The sequence below is a fragment of the Hypanus sabinus genome, chromosome 16 (genome assembly GCF_030144855.1).
Source record: "Hypanus sabinus isolate sHypSab1 chromosome 16, sHypSab1.hap1, whole genome shotgun sequence".
Taxonomy (NCBI): Eukaryota; Metazoa; Chordata; class Chondrichthyes; order Myliobatiformes; family Dasyatidae; genus Hypanus; species Hypanus sabinus.
Window position 1 is genome coordinate 89,031,130 of NC_082721.1, and position 21,703 is coordinate 89,052,832.

At 43.5% G+C, this 21,703-nt stretch overlaps 1 protein-coding gene across 3 annotated transcripts in view; it reads right to left on the minus strand.

The window, feature by feature from the left end:
- Positions 1–21,703, minus strand: part of LOC132406557 (collagen alpha-1(XI) chain-like) — a 404,353-nt gene that overhangs the window by 292,470 nt on the left and 90,180 nt on the right. For all 3 annotated transcript variants that reach the window (XM_059992380.1, XM_059992381.1, XM_059992379.1), the window contains exon 5: positions 748–879. In XM_059992380.1, the coding sequence (XP_059848363.1) occupies positions 748–879 (132 nt within the window). The remainder of the gene's footprint in view (positions 1–747; positions 880–21,703) is intronic.

Genomic DNA, 21,703 nt, shown 5'->3' on the forward strand with positions numbered 1-21,703 from the left:
TCGCCCCAGGTGTGCGGACCATGGGGAGAGTCGACCCAGGCGTGCGGGCCACGGGGAGAATCGGCCCAGGCGTACGGGCAACGGGGAGAATCCTGTGTAGGTGATGAGAACATGGGTAGAGTTATCTTAAAACGTGATTAGTGTAGGATAGGTGCCAATGCTTGTGTGAACATGATCGGCTGACAATACATTTCAATGCTGTTACCCCTATCCTGAGGCTCTCTTTATCTTTACTCTACAGGAGGTAGAGGTTATGTAATGCTCATCTGTGTCTTTCCCTCTAACAGATGTTTCACTAAAGGACATCCTCAAGGAGACTGGGCTTTACCTAAAAGATGTATACAAGATGACAAAAACCAGTGACTTTTTGCCCAGGGGAAAAATGGCTTGTACAGGAAGACTGGGGGGGGGAACCATCGAGGATATGTCATAAGTAGTTGTTTTTACATAAAAGTAGTGGGTATGTGGAATCCACTGCTGGGGTGGTGGCAGGGGCAGATACTTCAGGAACATTTAAGAGACTTAAGTAGGCACATTGATGAACTAAAATGAGAGAGGGAAGTGTTAAATTGATTTTAGAGTGGTTGAAAAGATTAGCTCCTTCAGATTGGGCAGAATGATCTGTACTGTGCTATTTTTTAAAGTGAAACCCATGATACTTCAACAAGTGAAGCACATTGTCCAATGTCACCTGATTTCCAGATGGACTAACTGGAGAAAAATGGAGAAAATAAACAGCGTACCCACCTCATCATCGTAAGAAGTTGCCAGAGACTGCAGGGGGTAGGGCAGAGGGGTGTGGCAGTCAGGGATGTAACTCTCACAGTAGGTGTACGCTGCTTTGGGGTCCGGGGACATTAGTAGCTGCTGAATATCACCCTGTAGCAAAGGAGAACAGAACAAGTCCAGGTCACCAAACAGATGAACCGTATCCACGTGCACACAGTTCTCACATCTGGGCTCCAACTTTTGAGGTTTAAAGTTCACATAACAGCAATATACAGGATGGATAGAGACTGCAGGGCCAGCTCCATCATGGGCATGGTCCTCTCTGCCATCGAGGACATCTTCAAATTGCAGCACCTCAGCACGGCAGCATCCATCACTGCGGCCATGCCAGCTTCTCATTATACCATCAAGGACGAGGTACAGAAACCTGAAGACACACACTCAATATTTTAGGAACGGTTTCTTCCATTCTGCCGTCAGATTTCTGAACAGTCCATGAACAGTAATTCACTATTCTTCTCTTACATGACTTATTTACTTTATGTACGTAATTTACACATTTTCTCTCTTTGCAGCCACAAAACAAAACACACATCAGTAGTAATAAACCTGATTTTAATTCTGATCGTGTTTCTGTAAATTCCTTCTACAACTTCTCTGTGGCCAAAACTGTATTTAATAAATGATTTGCTTGATCTTGTATTCTGTGACTATTTAGAAAGCCCTGTATCCATCTGCTTCATTTTTAACCAATCACTTCCATTGAACTCTGCACAAATATACCTTTGCCTCTGCATTCTTGTGTACCTTGCGGAATTCCACCATATGATTTAAATTGCCTCCACTCCATCTTCACCACTGCTCAATGTATTATCCCACCCCCCCCCAAGTATTGTCCCACCTGACCTTCTCTCTCCTGTGTTGACAGTGTACTCCAGAAAGTTGAGAAATAAGGCAGCACTCTGCAACTAAAATCACCCTGCTTTCCTCATTCTGACAAAGGGTCTTCAAGCTGAAACTTTATTTCTCTTTCCTCACCAATAGAGTCATGGTCAAACAGCCCAGAAACAGGCTTTCAAGCCCCTTGACCATGCCAACCAGAATGACCAGATAAGCTAGTCCCACTTGGCCATGTCTGGCCCATGCCACTCTGAACTTTCCTAACCATGTACTTATGCAAACACCTTCTAAATGTTCCTATTGTACCTGCTTCAACTATCTCCTCTCACAGCTCGTTCCACATACACACCACCCTCTGGATGAAGCGGTTTAAAAGGTCGTTTTTAAGCCTTTCCCTTCTCCCCCTAAACCTGTGCTTTCTGAATTGTAATTCCTTTCCCTGGGGGAAAAGCTTTTTTTTTGCTGTTCCTCATGATCTTACATATCTCTTTAAGGACACTCCTCAGCTTCCGACAATCTGAGAAATAAAGTCCTAGCCTGCCCTAACACCTAAGGTAGGTCCTTGAGTCCTGGCCACATTCTTATTAATCTTCACACTCACCCCACCTATTCCCTCATGGTTTTATACATCTCCACAAGGTCAAGTTGCTGCCCAATCTCTTGTGCCTTTCCAGTGTTAAGTGTTTTGGCTTTACAAAAGAGAATGGAATTAACTGGTGATATCCCCATGAACCTTTTCCTGCAACAGTTCTTGTAAAGCTTTGGTGTAGCTGTGAAGCTCTTTGTAGAGTTCCATAGCAACAAATAATATGTATTTTATCTGACCGTTCATGGGGCCAGTTCCATCATGATCACTAGTTCTTCTACATTAAGGACCGCTATCACCCAGGACGTGCCCTCTTCTCAATACTACAAACAGGGCGGCAGTACAGGAATCTGAAGACCCACACTCACACTCACAGCAGCTTCTTCATAATCAGATTTCTGAACAGTCAATGAACACTTCCTCGTAACAAGCACAAAATGCAGGGGGATCTCAGCAAGCCAGGCAGCATCGGTGGAAAAGAGTAAACAGTCGATGTTTCGGGACAAGACACTTCATCAGGACTGGAGAGAAAAGGATAAGGAGTCAGATTTAGAAGGTAAGGGGGAGGGGAAGAAACACAAGGTGATAGGTGGAACTGGAAGTGGCAGAGGGTTGAAGTAAAGAGCTGAGAGGTTGATTGATGAAAGAGATACAGGGTTGGGGAAGGGGGAATCTGATAGGAGAGGTCAGAAGATGTTGAAAGAAAGAAAAGGGGAGGAGCACCAGAGGGAGGTGATGGGCAGGTAAAGAGATAAGGTGAGAGGGGGAATGGGGAATGGTGCGGCGGGTGGCAGAAATCCATGTTCATGCCATCAGCTTGGTGGCTACCCAGACAGAATATAAGATGTTGTTTCTCTAAACTGAGAGTGGCCTCGTCACGACAATACAGGAAGCCGTGGACTGATATGTCGGAATATGAAATTTGACGGTCGGGTGGACCAGGTAAGTTTGAGGGCAGGAAGTTGACTCCAACTTCCACCCTGCCCACAAATTTACCTGGTCCATTTTTGACACCTCCCTCCCTTTTCTTGACTTCTCTCTATCTGTGGAGAAAGCGTATCTACTGATGTCTATTATAAACGCACAGATTCTCACAGCTACCTAAACTATGCCTATTGCTAACCTCTTCTCTTAATTCCTCTGTCTCTGCAGCATCTGCACTCAGGATAAGGCTTTACATTCCAGAACGATGGAGATGTCCTCCTTCTTCCAAGAAGGGGGCTTCCCTTCCTCCACCATCAACACTGCCCTCAAATGCATCTCTTCCATTTCACGCATGTGTACCCTCACTCTGTCCTCCCCCCACCCCACCAGGGATAGGGTTCCTCTTGTCCTCACCTACCACCCCACCAGCCTCCGCCTCCAGCACATAATTCTCCGTAACCTGCCATCTCCAATGGGATCCCACTACCAAGCGCATCTTTCCTTCCCCACCACCTTCTGCCTTCTGTAGGGATCGATTCCTATGCAAGACCATTCATCCTCCCCACTGATCTCCCTGCTGGCACTTATCATTACAAGTGGAACAAGTGCTACACCTGCCCCTACACATTCTCGCTCACTACCATTCAGGGCCTCAAATAGTCCATCCAGGTAAGGCAACATTTCACCTGCAAGTCTTTTGGGGTTATCTGCTGGATCCGAATCTCCCAGAGCGGCATCCTGTATATTGGTGATAGATTGGGAGACTGCCTCGCCAAGTGCCTATGCTCCACCTGCTAGAAAAAGCAGGATTTCCCAGTGGCCACCCATTTTAATCTCACTTCCCATTCCAACATGTCAGTCCATGGCCTCCTCTTCTGTCATGATGAGGCCACTCTCAGGTTGGAGGAGCAACATCTTATATTTCATCTGTGTAGCCTCCAACCTGGTGGCATGAACATCAATTTCTCAAACTTCTGGTCATGCTCCACTCCTTCACCATTCCCATTTTTCTCTCTCACCTTATCTCCTTACCTGCCCATCACCTCCCTCTGCTGCCCCTCCCACTTTTCTTTCTTCCATGGCCTTCTGTCCTCTCCTATCAGATTCCCCCTTCTCCAGCCCTGTATGAATTTCACCAATCAAATTCCCAGCTCCTTACTTCACCCCTCTCCCACTTCCAGTTTCACCTATCACCTTGTGTTTCTTCCTCCCCTCTCCCCAACTTCTAACTCTGACTCCTCATCTTTTATTTCTCCAGCCCTGATGAAGGGTCTCGGCCTGAAACATCGACTGTACTCTTTTCCATAGATGCAGCCCAGCCTGCTGAGTTCCTCCAGAATTTTGTGTCTGTTGCTTGGATTTCCAGCATCTGTAGATTTTCTCTTGTTTGTGAATGAACACTGCCTCATTACTTTTGGTGTCTTTTTGCACTATTTAATGTTTTATATTGCTTTGTTACTGTAATTTATATAATTATAATGCATTTCACTGCAATTCTGGTGCAAAACAACAATTTTTAGAACACATGTTGGGTATTTTAACCTGCTTCTGATTCAGATGTGTATAACATTGCATTTAACCTCATGAGATTGGGTTATTCCCAGTACTGTTCCCAATAGCTAAGCCAAACACTGCACGAATCAACATCTTAAAGCCTTGTATCGATTGTCGTTGCTAAATTAGGCACATTGGGACCGTAACGCCATATACTCACTCTTTAAATGTAATGAAACTTTGGGAATTTTGAAGAAAATATAATGTTATTAATGTTCTGAGCAATTAAACCAAACATTCTAGTCTGAACCACACCGGAGTACCTTCACAGGGAAACATCCACACATCTGCCACCAACAACAAAAGCTTTTAGATAGTGCTTCTAATCTGTAGAAAAATGACCCAAATTGCACCAAAGGAATGTAGCCAGACATTGCATGGTGAGTGAGATACTATGGGGTAAGCTGCCACCAAGCTCACTCACTCAAAGAGGCAGGTTTTTAAAGGTCACAAAAGGAGGAGGTGCAATTCAGAGAGACTTCTGTGACGTTAAGAAAAACACCAAATGAGTTAACATCCTCTGCTAGTGGGACAAATAAATTTAAACACATTCTTGTACTCAACGCTTCAAGGGAAAAAGCATGCTCAAACAGATATGTTGAAGCCACTGTGTTAATTAATCTGTTCGGTCTAAAGTAACACTTAATTCCTCAATGAAGCAGGGTTACAGTTATTTTTAATAAAATCGTAACATCATTATTGCATCTATTGTGCCCTAAGCAATGAAAACATTTCATAAGACATAGGAGCAGAATTTGGTCATTTCCTCTTGGCTGATTATCATCCTCTCAACCCCATTCTCCTGCCTTCTCCCCATAACCTTTGACACCCTTAACAATTATGAACCCATCAATCTCTGCTTGAAATATACCCAATGTCATGGCTCCCACAGCTGTTCATGGCAATGAATTCCACAGCTTACCACCATCTGACTAAACAAAATCCTCAGGCAACACACAAAAGAAAGTGCTGGTGGAATGCAGCAGGCCAGTCAGCATCTATAAGGAGAAGCATTGTCGATGTTTTGGACAGAGACCCTTCGTCAGGACCAACTGAAAGGAAAGATAGTAAGAGATTTGAAAGTAGGAGGGGGAGGGGAATTTTTTGTGTGTTGCTTGAATTTCCAGCATCTGCAGATTTCCTCGTGTTTGCTCCGCAAGAAAAAATCCTCATCCGTTCTGAGGAGACATACTTCTAATCTGAGGCTGTGTCCTCTGGTCCGACTCACCCACTGGAGCAGCAGTTTCCAATCTGGGGCCCCTGGGCCCCTGGATAATGGTAAGGATCCATGGCATAAGGAAAGCTGGGAAACTTTGCACTCGAAGCAACAAAATCTCCATGTCCACTTTATTTAGTCCTTGGAATATTCGATCATTTTCAATCAGACCCCCACCCCCCCCACTCATTCTTCAAAACTCCAGTGGATACAGGCCCAGAACCAGCTAAACCCATTTAACCCATTCATTTACTGAATCATTGTTGCATGGAAGGCTACTGGTTCTTTAACAGCTCCAGTATAAAATAATAAGAGGCATGGGGTGGACAGCCAGCACCTTTTTCCCCAGAGCAGCAAAAGCTAATACCAGAGGACATACTTTTAAGGTGACTGGAGAAAAGTATGGGGTAGGGGGTTGTCAGAGGTATTTGGTTTTAAGAATGGCAAGTGTATGGAACCCACTATGCAGGGGTGGTGGGAGAGACAACTATACTAGGGACCCTTCGATAGGCACCTAGATGAAAGATAAATGGAGGGCTATGTGGGAGGCTGGTACAGCATCATGGGCTGAAGGACCTGTAATGGGCAGTTCTATGTTCTACACCCAAACTAAATGACCTTCACAGCAATATCATCATTTCCTCAACAAGAGGGTGGGGCAGGAACTCTGCCACCACCCCTCCAAGTCACACACTGGTTTGACAGAAATATGTTGCTGTTTCTTCATTGCTCAGTCTAAGTCCTGAAATCTTATATCTTACATTAAATGCCAGTACTGGTGAATAAGAGGCTGAAGGCATTCTCATAAGTATCAAAATAGAGGATTAGAGATGAATAGTCAAGTTTTTAGCCTGGGAAGAAAAGTTTCAACTTTCCTGTCCTAATAAACAAACTCACTGCAAAAAAAAAATGATTGAAAATCCTACAGGGATTCTGCCCTTGGTGAATTCCTTTGTGAATCAGAAAACAGAACTTTTCACTCTGCCCGGCTCAGCTTTGTTTGTTTATAAACCTGTTCCCACGGAGATTCGTTCATTCTCTTGTTCCCTCACCCACCACCCTTTATTCGCCATCGTCTCAACCATTTTTTTTCTTTTTTCCCCTCTCCCTCTCTCTAGTTCTCTCGCTCTCTCTTTCTCCCTTCCCCCTCCCCTCTGTTTCTGTCTGTCAGTCTGTCCTCTTCTTCCTGGTTTGAGGCCTCTCGATTCCTATCCCTATCCTATCAACAGCCCCGTATGCACTCTATGTCCCGTATGTCCATGTAGAGAAAGTCCCTCATCCTTGGAAACATTATGCTCAATATGCTCAAAACTTCCTTATCTTTCCTAAGATGTAGTAGCCAGAACTGGACCAACCTATGATTTATAAACAGTCTTCATAACTTCCTTTGTGCTTTTCAGCAAGTCACTCCATGAAGTCAGGTATTCACTATGCTTTTTAACCATTTTCTCAGCCTATCCCTTTAGCAACCTATCCACAATAGATAGATCTCCTCAGATCTCCCTGTCAGACTCCTTTTAGAATGGGTTTCCAACGTTCCCCGTTATGTTTGCTGCATTTTCTATTTTTATTTCTGAGATACGTGAGATTGAAGATTGGAATCTGAAGCAACACAAAAAACATGACAGAGGAACTTGTGGGTCAGGCAGCCTCTATGGGGAGAAATTAAAAGTCAACATTTCATGTCAACACCCTTCAAAACATCGACTGTACATCTCCATCCATGGATGCTGCCTGACTCAATGAGCTCCTCCAGTGATTTTTGTATTACTCCATTTTCATTTCAGATTTCCAAATCTGATTCTTAAAATTACTTTTATTTACAAGAAATATTCTCTCCTCTTTCTTTCCTGACTCTGCAAGCCCACAAAAAGGGCACCTGTTTTTAAATGTCAGTAACACTTTGGCAACTAATTACCATTGTACGGAGACCAAATGAGCTAGTGGGCTGTAGGTGGCATCATAGCATGACCCAAACATTTAAAACCATGCAGGTAAACAATTTGCCATACTTTAATGCCATGGAGAGGGTTAACAGAGGTGTGGGGATTATCATAGACAGGGGATCAACAAGGTATTTGAAAACAAGCCCAAGAATTTTAAAACCGAGCTCTTGTCTGATCTGTGAAGGTTGGTGAACGCCAAGCTGATAAATAAATGGCATATGGTCAGAGTTGGAGATAAAGATAGATCTTTAAGATGATGGCAAGTCTATAGGGAACTGAACAAGAGAGGCAGGGCAGCTGTCTACTCAAATAGTTATAGTATGGGATTTTGCTAACTTATTGCTGTGCTCCATTCCTCTGTCCCTTTGTTGTCCTCTGACCTCATTGCCCTTTCTACCTATCTCTTATTCTTTATTACACACTGAAGGAGGCTTTTCTGCACAGTTATTCCATGCCAGCTCTCAGGAAGCAATGCTATCATTTCCATTCCTTACTAACTTTCTCTGTGATCTATACTCAGTGACCACTTTATTAAATGCCTCCTGCACCTAATAAAATGGTCAGTGAGTATATGCTTGTGGTCCGCTGTTGCTGTAGCCCATCCACTTCAAGATTTGATGGGTTCTGTGTTCACAGATGCTCTTCTGCATCTCTGTGATTATTTGAGTTACTGTCACCTTCCTGTCAGCTTGAATCAGTCTGGCCATTCTCCTCTGACCTCTCTCATAAACAGGGCATTATCGCTCACAGAACTGCTGCTCACCTGGAGTTTTCTTGTTTCTCACACTATTCACTATAAACTCTAGAGACTGTTGTCTATGAAGGTTCTCAATCATCCAGGTCATTGTATATCAAGCGGTAGTAAATCAAGGCTGTGTTGTCTAGAATACATTTTGCTAATCACCCGAGAGGCTTCGTCAATTCTAATCCATGGTGGGTTGTTTTCCAGTTTATAAACTCTGAATTGTTCAAAGGCATAGCAATCACATGAGGATCACTAATAATCGTAGAGGTAATGAGAGGATCATTCGTCTTATCTTTGTATGAATGGAGGTGGACTGTTGTGGAGATGTTAGGACTACATTGTAATTTGCACAATAGTTCACACCTCCATTCATGTGATTGTTCTCCATTAGTTCCCTTCAGATTCTACTTACTTGGAGCAGTGACCAATTATTCTGCCAACGGTCACATCCTTGGGATACAAGAGAAAACTGGAGCACTCTGGGTGAAACCCACATGGTCACAGGGAGAACATGCAAGAGCATCTAAGGTCAGAATCAAACTCGGGTCACCCCAAAGCTGTGAGATAGCAGTTCTACCCATAAGGCCTCTGAGCCCCCTAATATACATTGCATCACACCCCTAAAGAATCAAGAAGCCAGCAAATATGACAAAAAGAAACAGAAACAAACGGAAAAATAAACTGAACTTGTTCTTCCAATTCCTCAGCAGAAAAATAGCGTCTTTGTTAAATATTTTCACAGAGAGGTCACTGAGTGAATTATGTTCTATAGATCACAGCACAGAAAGAGCCTTTGTTCTCCTACTCAAGATCGAGTTACACTCCTTTTTGGAACAGATGAAGAGATTTTATGCATCGATATGTATTCCCAAACTCCAATCCAGTAAATGCAAATCAGAATCCAGGCCTGAGCTCATGGCAATTCCCTTGGATTGAGGCCCTGCAACTCCGTTGCTTATAGTGGGATTCCCAACAGGAAACACTCATCAGAAAATTTCAAACCCATCCTCCTCGGACCCAAAGGACGGGGAAGGGAGTCCCAACAGTTGGACAGTGCTGAGGACATCAGTAAGGTTGGGTTCCAGTGAGGGTGGACAAGGGCAGGGGACAGGGAGAAGACACAAGATTTGGAACAAAAGAAGCAAACTAAAGCAGGTGGGTGAGGGAGCCTACAGCACAGTCAACAGTAGGAGCTATTATTCCCATTAAACACTGCCCCAGGTGAGCTGCAATACATCATCTGGTCGGTATTAAGACTGCTGTCAGTGATAGGAACACACTTCCACAGTGGGATGTCACTTTGTAACCCAGCAAGACCAATTTCATTTGTAATTAATATAGCTTCAGTCAAGGAAAGGATTTAGAGCAGTAAAGAATGGGATACTTTGATTACAAAACTGTTCCATCAGATCCTGACAACCTACAGCTCAATTCATGAGGTAACAGATTCTCCACCAGCTCTATAAAATTACAGAGATGCGTTCACAAATAAACCAAGGGAAGCTTTCGAGCCAAAAGCTGGAGACATCCATTCACACAGCAGTTTTAACCATAAGACATGGGGTAGGATTAGGCCATTTGGACCATCAAGTCTGCTCAGCCAGTGGCTGATAACAGCAGTTTTCATCTCTTCACTTCTTGATTCCAGCCATCTGAACATTCTTTCTCCCCATTTCCAAAAGTTTTCCAAGAATGTGTTTAAAAAAAAAAATCCCACATAGAATGTCTCTTCAATACCCTGAGGATTTGGGGGGCTTATGGAGAATTACTTTCTAATCAGTAGAAATGGAAACACAAGCTTGTACAGACAGGAGAGACAGAGGGAGACACAGAGAGTGTGTTAGATTGAGATAGAGAGAGAGGGAGAGCACGCAAGGGGGACAAACTGGGAGATTCAGAGATAGAAAGCAGGAGACACAGGGAGATAGAGAGAGACAGATGAACATGAGGAAGACGGAGGCAGAGAGAGAAAGGGAGGAGGGGAGGAGAATAAAGAAATTGAGAGGAGCAGGTGGGGGAGAAAAGAGGAGAGAAAAAATGAGAAGAGCAAGGGGATAGAGAGGTAGAGGGGAAGGGAAAGGGGAATGGAGGAGGGAAGAGAGACTGGGGAACTATAAAGAGTGCCAAATGGTTGGAGGGTGAATGAGGGGTAGGAGGGGAATAAAGAGGGAGTTGGGAGACTGGATTAGGCAGTTGGAAAAGAAGAAGGGAGAAAGAAGAGTGCTAGAAGGCTTGTGGAGAGAGGGGCAGAGAGACTGGGAGAGTGCAGGGAGGGGAAGAGGAGAGATGGCATAAATTGGGGGAGTTGCCGTGGAGGGACTGGGGGAGGGGAGAGAGTGGAAGAGGGGAGGGGGCAGAGGGAGGGGAGAGTGGGAGTTAAACTAAGTAAGGAGATAGCAGAGAGAAAACAAAACTATCACTGATAATGGACATGGCATTATTTTCCCCAAACTGAGTCAGTCACCATGAGCTCAGACCACCCACGCATGCAGGATCCTGTTCTCAACCTCAGCTGACATTTCTGTCAGTCTGAGAGAGGTGACAGCACAGAGACGGCACTTAACAGAACCTGGTCCGCTCTCAGTGGGCCCCCACCAGTCAAAACAGTCGGAGACCCAGCATACTAGAGTGGGTCAAGCTGTAGCTGCCTCACCACATCTGACGGAATTATGTTTGTTTTTTCCGAACAGGAAAAATTACCAACACCTTTTATGTTAAAATTAGTTCCATAAAAACCAAAGAAATATGATGATTAGGAACCCCTTGCGCTTGCTCCATTCAGTAAGTTCTGGATGATGTGATTTTGGCTTCAGTCCCAGTTTCCTGCCTAATCCCCAAAATGCTCGACTCCCGTAGGAACCAAACATTTGTCAGCTTTGGCAATGAATATATTCAGTGATTCAGCCTTCACAGCTGACTGGACTAAAGACAAAACTTTCAACCCTCAGAGAAAAAAATTCCCTTTTCCCTCATCTTAAAGGGCAATTCTTCATCACAAGAAAATTGGAGCAGGAGTAGGCCTCAACCCTGCCCCACCATTCAACATGATCACAGCTATCCTACACTGGCCTCAATTCCTCTCCCATGCTTATTTCTAGTCCTCAATTTCTTAAACTTTCAAAAGTGTGTCAGTCAGAACCCGAATAATGAGGCTCCTCTTACTTTGATAATATCTTCCTAAGGTCAAAGTTCAAACTACGTTTATTATCAAATTAAGCATGTTACCTTGAGATTCATTTTCTCGCAGCCATTTACAGAAAAGATGAAGTACAACATAATTTTTATGAAAAACTATACATAAATACACAAAGACTGATAACCAATGTGCAAAAGAAGATAAATTGTGCAAATTGTAACAATACTGAGAACATCAGTCTTTGAAAGTGAGACAGTAGATAGTAGAATTAGCTCAGAATAATGTTGAATGAAGGTATCGCGTTGGTTCAGAAGCCAGATGGTTGCAGGGTAGTAACTGTTACTGAAGCTGCTGGTGCAGGACCCAAGCCTCCTATACCTCCTGCATTCTGGTAGCACTGAGAAGACAGCATGGTCACCAACCGCTTTCTTGTATAAGTGTGCTCAGTGTGGGGAGGGCTTTGCCTGTGATGGACTGGGTGAGATCCACCACTTTCTGTAGCCTCTTCCATTCCAGGGCATTGGTGTTTCCATACCAAGCCATGATGCAACTATGTATGATATCCTCCACTGTACATCTACAAAAGTTTGTCAAAATCTTTGGTGACATGCCAAATCTACATGAACTTCTAAGGGAGTACAACCTTCCAGAATGCGGATAATTCTCAGGCAGTACGCCAACAATGAAGCAACAGCAACCTAATTCCCACAACAGAGTAATTTCTTCTCAGGTACTTTACAGGAGGGTAATTAAACAATGTTTCAGTGAGATGCTGGGGAAAGTGGAGGCTGGGTTTAGGGAGGGATAAAGTGGGAAAGGGCTGTCAGTCACAGAAGGAATTTCCAAACTTTGGTTGGGCTACAAGCTGACTACTGCCTACAGACCTGATAACCTCAACATGGGAAATAGGTTACTGTGGTGCAGAGGAGATTAATGTACATTCTTTCAAATTAAAATAGTTTTCTTTGAGTAATGAAGATTAGGGTTAGAGAATCGTAAATTTAATTGACATGAGTAAAGTAAGAAGTCTAAGTGTGGTCTGTAGATTATGGGCTGAATATGGGAAACTGGGACTAGGCAGGGAGGATGCTGTGCTTGACATGGACCAGTTGGACTGCAGGACCTATTTTCAAGCAGTATTATTATATGGCTCTACAATTCTCAGAGACCATAACTGGAACAGTATAGGCATCTTGGAAGATCACTCACTTGCAGTGAATGAATAAGATCCAAGCCAAGGGATTTGAATATTTGGGAAAGGTCCAGCCTGTCCTGCTCCTGTAAACTTGGCATCTCTCTCTCAAATGTCACATTCCAATAAAATTCACTGCTAAGCCCCAACAACTGAGGGTCACAGCATCCCACCAAATCACAGGCCGAGGATGTTCTAGTCTTCACAACTGATTGAAAGCAGAACATTTCAACTACTTTACAGAGCTAGTCAGAGCTTACATGAACACTTGTGTCTATCCCCGAGCCAAATGGGTTAAGGGCTTGAAGCAGATGGAATTTGAGAGCCCCATAAACACTTCTCCAGCAGATGCCAAATTAAGTTGAAGCTAATAGGTCACTGAGCCAAAGGGGATGCTTTGAGAAGAATAATGTTTCACCATATCTCCCTCCAATTTCTCATGTTCCACCTACAGTATTTCAGCAAGGGACAATCAGGGACTTGAGAAATAATGGTATTGCAAGTCAAGGTAAATTAAAGTACATATATATCATATATTACCTTGAGATTCATTTTCTTGGAGGCATTTACAGGAAAATAAAGAAATACAAAATAATTTATGAAAATCAATACTTATCCACCATCAAGGACATATATACAGAAAGAAAGCAGAAAAGGCCAGCAATATCATGAAGGATCCCACCCACCCTGCAGATGGACTGTCTGTCCCACTCCCATCAAGGACAAGTCTATGCAGCATCCACAAAAAGACCAACCATGCCATCAGGCTGATCAACACCTCCACCCATTAACCCACCCTACCACTATTTACTGTCAGACATCTTTTATATATAAGCCTAACCCTGTACACTCTATCACAATCAGTCTACAAATACAAGCTAATCTTACAGCTTTATGACCACACTCAAACAGTTACTTATCCATTATGTTTTATAGGACTGCTTTTATATTTATATTTATTGTATTTTTTATGCAGCATCAGACCCGGAGTAACCATTGTTAACACTCCAAGACCAAAGAATGACAATAAATATATAATCTTGAATATACAAAGACTGACAAACAAGCAATGAGCAAAAGAGGAAAAATTGCTAAATTACAAAAGATAGACAGACGGACAGATAGACACTGAAACTATACGTTGTACAGTCCTTGATAGTGAGTCTATAGATTGTGGGATCAATTCAATGTTGAGGTGAGTGAAGTTATCTATATTGGTTCAGGAGCCTGACAGTTGTAGAGTAGTAACTGTTCCTGAACCTGGTGGTGTGGGACCTGAGGATCCTATACCTCTTTCCTGGTGGCAGCAGTGAGAGAGCATGCCTTGGATAATAGAGATCCTTGATGATGTTCGCTGCTTTTTTGTGGCTGAGCTCTTTGTAGATGTGTTCAAAGGTGGGGAGGGGACTTGCTTGCCATGGACTTGCATATGGACAAGAATTATAAGGAAAGACAGGCGATATTTGGTATGTTTTTTTTTATGTGTCCACATGTGTCACTAAGCATGGTGAAACAGAGGTTAAGTGAAGGGAAAACATGAGATCACATCCCTTCATTACACTTGGTTCATACAAACCCTGTGGTCCAAATGGTCTATGCCGAACAAGAATCTAAGCTGGTCAAATTTGTCTGTGTTTGGCCCATAACTTCCTGAAACTTTTCTATCCAAATAGCATGTAAGGCCTGCTTCTACCCCATTGTTATAAATTATTGAATGATAAGATGGCCTCTTGACTTCCCAATCTATTAATGTTCTTGCACCTTATAGTTGACCTGCATTGCTCCAGCCATTGCACTGTAGTTTGTTATTGCTTTACCTTGTATTATCTCAATGCACTGGGTAATGATTTGATCTGTTTGAACAGCAAGTTTGTGGGAAAAGCTTTTCATGGTATCTTGGTAAATGTGACAATAACAAACTAATTACAATTTTAAGTACCTGTCCAAGTGTCTTTTAGACATTGTAAATGCACCCACTTCAACAAATTCCTCTGGCAGCTCATTCTAGTTCCTGAACTCCCTCTGGGAGAAAAAGTTGCCACTCAGGTCCCTATTAAATCTCACCCCTCTCACCAAATACCAACCCCGGCTAGTTCTTAATTCCACACCCAAGCAAAAACAAAACAACTATTAAATGATTTCTTAGAACGTAGAGCATAGATTAGTACAGTACATTACAGGCCCTTCAGCCCATAATGTTGTGCCGACCCTCAAACCCTGCCTCCCATATAACTCCCCACCTTAAATTCCTCCATATACCTGTCTAGTAGTCTCTTAAACTTCACTAGTGTATCTGCCTCCACCACTGACTCAGGCAGTGCATTCCACACACCAAACACTCCCTGAGTGAAAAACCTTCCTCTAATATCCCTCTTGAACTTCCCTCCCCTTAACTTAAAGCCATGTCCTCTTGTACTGAGCAGTGGTGCTCTGGGGAAGAGGCACTGGCTATCCACTCTGTCTATTCCTCTTAATATCTTGTACACCTCTATCATGTCTCTTCTCATCCTCCTTCTCTCCAAAGAGTAAAGCCCTAGCTCCCTTAATCTCTGATCATAATCCATACTCTCTAAACCAGGCAGAATCCTGGTAAATCTTCTCTGTACCTTTTCCAATGTTTCCACATCCTTCCTGTACTGAGGCAACCAAAACTGGACACAGTACTCCAAGTGTGGCCTAACTAGAGTTTTATAGAGCTTCATCGTTACATCGTGTCTCTTAAAACTCTATCCCTTGACTTATGAAAGCTAAAACACCATAAACTTTCTTAACTACCCTATCTACCTGTGAAGCAACTTTCAGGGATCTCTGGACATATACCCCCAGATCCCTCTGCTCCTCCACACTACCAAGTATCCTGCTATTTACTTTGTACTCTGCATTGGAGTTTGTCCTTCCAAAGTGTACCACCTCACACTTCTCTGGGTTGAACTCCATCTGCCACTTCTCAGCCCACTTCTGCATCCTATTAATGTCTCTCTGCAATCTTTGACAATCCTCTACACTATCTACAAACAACACCAACCTTTGTGTTGTCTGCAAACTTGTCAACCCACCCTTCTACCCCCACATCCAGGTTGTTAATAAAAATCACGAAAAGTAGAGGCCCCAGAACAGATCCTTGTGGGACCACTAGTCACAACCCTCCAATCTGAATGTACTCCCTCCACCACAACACTCTGCCTTTTGCAGGCAAGCCAATTCTGAATCCACCTGGCCAAACTTCCCTGGATCCCATGCCTTCTGACTTTCTGAATAAGCCTACCATGTGGAACCTTGTCAAAGGCCTTACTAAAATCCATGTAGATCACATCCACTACACTACCCTCATCTATATGCCTGGTCACCTCCTCAAAGAAATCTATCAGGTTTGTTAGGCACGATCTGCCCTTCACAAAGCCATGTTGACTGTCCCTGATCAGACCATGATTCTCTAAATGCTCATATATCCTATCTCTAAGAAACTTTTCCAACAGCTTTCCCACCACAGACATAAGGCTCACTGGTCTATAATTACCTGGACTATCCCTACTACCTTTTTTGAACAAGGGGACAACATTCGCCTCCCTCCAATCCTTCGGTACCATTCCTGTGGACAACGAGGACATCAAAATCCTAGTCAGAGGTTCAGCAATCTCTTCCCCCGCCTCGTGGAGCAGCCTGGGGAATATTTTGTCAGGCTCCGGGGACTTATCTAGTATGGCATTCCCCTTAGTCTGCCTGTCAACATACTGTGACAGGAATCCATCCTGGATACACTTAACAAACTCTGCCCCATCTAAACCCTTGAAACTAATCAAGTGCCAATCAATATTAGGGAAGTTAAAGTTACCCATGATAACAACCCTGTTATTTTTGCACCTTTCCAAAATCTGCCTCCCAGTCTGCTCCTCGGTATCTCTGCTGCTACCAGGGGGCCTATAGAATACCCCCAGTTGAGTAACTGCTCCCTTCCTGTTCCTGACTTCCACCCATACTGACTCAAAAGAGGATCCTGCTACATTACCCAGCCTTTCTGCAGCTGTAATAGTATCCCTGACCAGTAATGCCATCCCTCCTCCCCTTTTTTCCCCCTCCCTATCCCTTTTAAAGCACTGAAATCCAGGAATATTGAGAATCCATTCCTGCCCCGGTGCCAGCCAAGTCTCTGTAATGGCCACTACATCATAATTCCATGTATGAATCCAAGCTCTCAGTTCATCACCTTTGTTCCTGATGCTTCTTGCATTGAAGTACACACACTTACAAGAGGAATTGAGTACAAGAGCAAGGATGTCCTTTTGCATTTGTACAGGGCCCTGGTGAGACCACACCTGGAATATTGTGTACAGTTTTGGTCTCCAGGTTTAAGGAAGGACATTCTGGCAATTGAGGAAGTGCAGCGTAGATTCACTAGGTTGATTCCTGGGATAGCAGGGCTGTCTTACGCAGAGAGATTGGAGAGATTGGGCTTGTACACGCTGGAATTGAGGAGATTGAGAGGGGATCTGATTGAAATGTTTAAGATAATTAAAGGATTTGATAGGATTGAGGCAGGAAATATGTTCCAGATGTTGGGAGAGTCCAGTACCAGAGGGCATGGATTGAGAATAAGAGGTCAGTTATTTAAAAAAGAGTTGAGGAAAAACTTCTTCTCCCAGAGAGTTGTGAAGGTGTGGAATGCACTGCCTCAGAAGACGGTGGAGGCCAATTCTCTGGATGCTTTCAAGAAGGAGCTAGATAGATATCTGATGGATTGGGGAATCAAGGGATATGGGGACAAGGCAGGGACTGGGTATTGATAGTGAATGATCAGCCATGATCTCAGAATGGCGGTGCAGACTCGAGGGGCCGAATGGTCTACTTCTGCACCTATTGTCTATTGTGTACTTTAGCCCTTCTACCTTACTACCTTTACACCCTTTATTCTGCTGCTCTTTCCTCAAAGCCTCTCTATATGTTAGATCTGGCTTTACTCATTGCAGTTCTTTCACTGCTCTATCGCTCCGGGTCCCATCCCCCTTGTAAATTAGTTTAAACCCTCTCGAACTCCCAAATTTCTGGCATTAAAAAGCTGATTCTATGAAACATGCTGATTCTACTAATTCTATGCATTGTATTAAAATCCCAAATTCTTCCCAAATGCTTCTACAGGTGAGAAGATCAGGAAAGCTCTCTACATTATTATAAAAGGTGAAGGAATGCCTCATTTGTTTTTGATTTGGGTCACAGTGAGAAGGAAACCAAATCTCTCAGTTTGTAACTTGAGTAACTTACTCCCCTCAGACCAACAGTCTAAAGCGTGAAAGCTGACTAAAGGTTGGAACTGAGCTGGATACCTTAATGCCCCCCTAAATATTTGTTTCTCAGGCACCAAGCTACCCCAGTCACTTCCTTCACATATTTCACTGCATATGTCAGTGACAATAAAACTAATTCTGATTCTGACATTGAGGATTCAGTCACAATCCCACAGATGACAACTCCAAACTACTGGCTCCTCAGGCAAGAACAAACATCAAAAATCCAAGACAGCCAACAGTTGGTGTGGTGTCGTTATGTTCTACCGCTATATCCACTTTTTGCAAGTATTACTTCCCTGGAATCGCTGCAGGCAAAATCAAGTGGATTTCAATCTACTTAATAAATATCATGGCTGCTTCAATTTTATGGAAGCAACGCAGGCCGACCCGGGCAACGATCTGGAACGCAGGTTGTCTTGGGCAACGATCCGGAACGCAGGCCGTCCCAGACAATGATCCGGAACACAGGCCGCCCAGGAAACAATCCAGAACACAGGCCAGCCTAGGCAACAATCCAGTTCCATTTTTACAGAGGTCCACAAGTCAATTTTTTTCTCTAAGTTGGAAAATATTTTAACTAATTTGGTATGGTATTAGAAAGAATAGCAACCAAAGCACTAAAGACTGATAAGCAAGAACCAATTACTAAAGGTGGAGAGAGGGGAAGCTAGTTCTGCCATTCGCAGGAATGAACACATGCTGAGATGACAGTGAGGCGGTGATCAGGAAAGCACATCAGCCTACGTACTGTCTTAGGCATTGGGGAAGAGTTGACTTGTCAATGAGAATTCTCTCAGACTACTACAGATGAAATGTAGAAAGTATCCCAACGGGCTGCATCTCCAGCTGGTGTGGCAACTGCTCTACTCTAGACTGAATGAACCTGCAGAGAGTGGTACACACTGCCTAGTCCATCACAGCCTCATCACTTCATCCCTCTAGTCCATTGTCATAGTGTATGGCATCAGAAAGGCTAACAGTGTTGTCAAGGATGCCTGCTGCCCTGGCTGTTCCCTTTCCTCTCTCCTACCTTCTTAGAGTCGATACAGGAATTTGAAAGCCTGATTATGAGTCTCTACTGTTATCGGACTTCTAAAGCAATCACTTCTTTCAAATTCCCTTCCCATTGGTGCTACCAAATTCTTCAACATTTCACTCTAAATTTTATGTGATTGTCCCCACTTAAATCTTTCCCAACTCATTTTAAAGCTATGTTATCTTGTTTTAGCCTACCCTCCCTAGGAAAAGTGCTGTGACCACCTATGCCCCTCAGGTCAGCCCTCAACCTTCTACACTCCAGGAATACAGTAGCAACGTCAGTCTCTCTTTACTATTCATGGCCTACAGTTCCAGCAACATCCTCATGAATCTCTTCTGCACCCAAAGTAATCACATCTGTCTTGCATTTCCACCAGAACTGCACACAATACTCTATATCTGGTCTCACCAACATCTCATACTGCTGAAGCATGATGTCCAACTATAATCAATAATCAACGCCCTAACTAATGAAGGCATTATGACACATCACCACCACTCTTTCTAAGGGTGTCTCCACCTTCAGGAAATGGTACAGTTTTCTCAATTCCTCCTCATTTGGAGACCCGGGCATGCCTGGCACTGATTTCTTCCAGATCAAATCCAGAGAGGAGTTGGAAGCAAACTTAGCCATCATAAAATTTGGGAAATTCCAGCATGTGCCTGAAATGTCTTTGGGTTCCAGTCAGAGCCCAAAGCATTAACACCCAGCAAGAGCTGGTCATCTTTTTTACCAGTCAAAAGAGAGCACAAAGCAGAGGCAGATCGGAGTCAAGAATTGGCATGGAGACTGTGGGCTGAATGTCCTCACTGTTTGCCAATCTTTCTGAAACTTTCCAAGTTTCCTTGTAATCCTTGGACCAGCATATAATGCCATCACAAAGAAGGAATGGCAGTGCCTCTCCTTTCTAAAAAGTTTGAATGAATTCAGTATGTTGCCTAAAATGTCAACCAATTTCTATAGATACACAGTGTAAAGTACCCTAACTGGTTGCATTACAGCCTGGTATGGAAACTCACATGCTCAGGAACAGAAAAGATTCTGAAAGTGGTCGATACAGCTCAGTCCATCACAGACAAAGCCCTCCTCACCATTGAGCAAATTTACAAGGACAACTGCCACAAGAAAACAACATCCATCATCAAGGACCTCCACCATCTATGCCATGCTCTCTTCTCACTGCTACCACTAAGCACTCTACCTTCAATGCATGCCCTGTCATATTAGACATTTCAATGCTGGGAAACAGATACTCTCTGTCTCTATCTATGCCTCTCATAAACTTATAAACCTCTATCAGTTCTCCTCTCAGCATCCAGTGCTCCAGAGAAAACAACCCAAGTTTGTCCAGCTTCTCGTGATAACACATGCCCTCTACACCAGGCAGCAGCCTGGTAAACCTCTTCTGCACCCTCTCCAAAGCTTCAACATCCTCCCTATAATGGGGCATCCAGAACTGTATGCAATACTCCCGATGTGGCCTAACCACAGTTTTATAAAGTTGCAACGTAACCTCCTGACTTTAGAACTCAGTGCCTGAACAAATAAAAGCAAGCATTCCATAAGTCTTCTTAATCACCTTATCAACCTGTGTAGCCACTTTCAAGGAATTATGAAATTGGATCCTAAGATCTCTCTGCTCTGCAACACTATTAAGGATCTTGCCCTTAAGAGTGTACTGTCTCCTGGAATTTGCCCTACTGAGGTGCAACACCTCACCTTTATCTGGATTAAACTCCATCTGCCATTTCTCTGCACATATATGCAACTGATCTACATCAAACTGTATTCTTTGCCAGTCTTCTACACTATCCACAATTTCACTAATCTTGGTATCATCCACAGACTTAGTAACCAACCATCTACATTTTCACCTAGGTCATTTACATACATCACACGTAGCAAAGGTCCCAGCACCGATCCTTGTGGAACACCACTACTTACAGACCTCCAACTTGAATAAGACCCTTCAACCACTGCCTTCTGTCGACTATGCACAAGCCAGTTCTGAATCCAAACAACGAATTTGCCATAGACCCCATGCATTTTAATCTTCTAGATGAGCCTCCTATGAAGGACTTTGTCAAGTGCCTTACTAACATCCATGTAGATAACATTCACTGCCTTACCCTCATTAATCTCTCTTGTCACCTTGTTAAAAAACCCAAACAAGTTGAGAAGAAACAATCTGCCCAGCACAGAGTCATGCTGTCTCCACCCAATTGGACCATGGGTTTCCAAATGCTCATATATCCAATGCCTAAGAATTTTCTCTGGGTATTTCCAGACAATTGACTTGAGATTCAACAGTCTATACTTCCCAGGATTTTCCCTTGTTCCCTTCTTAAATAGAGGTACAACATTAGCCACTGACCAGTCCTCTGAGACCTCGCCTGTGGCTAAAAAGAACACAACTGGCCAACGACCCAGCCATCTCGTCTCCTGCCTCCTTCA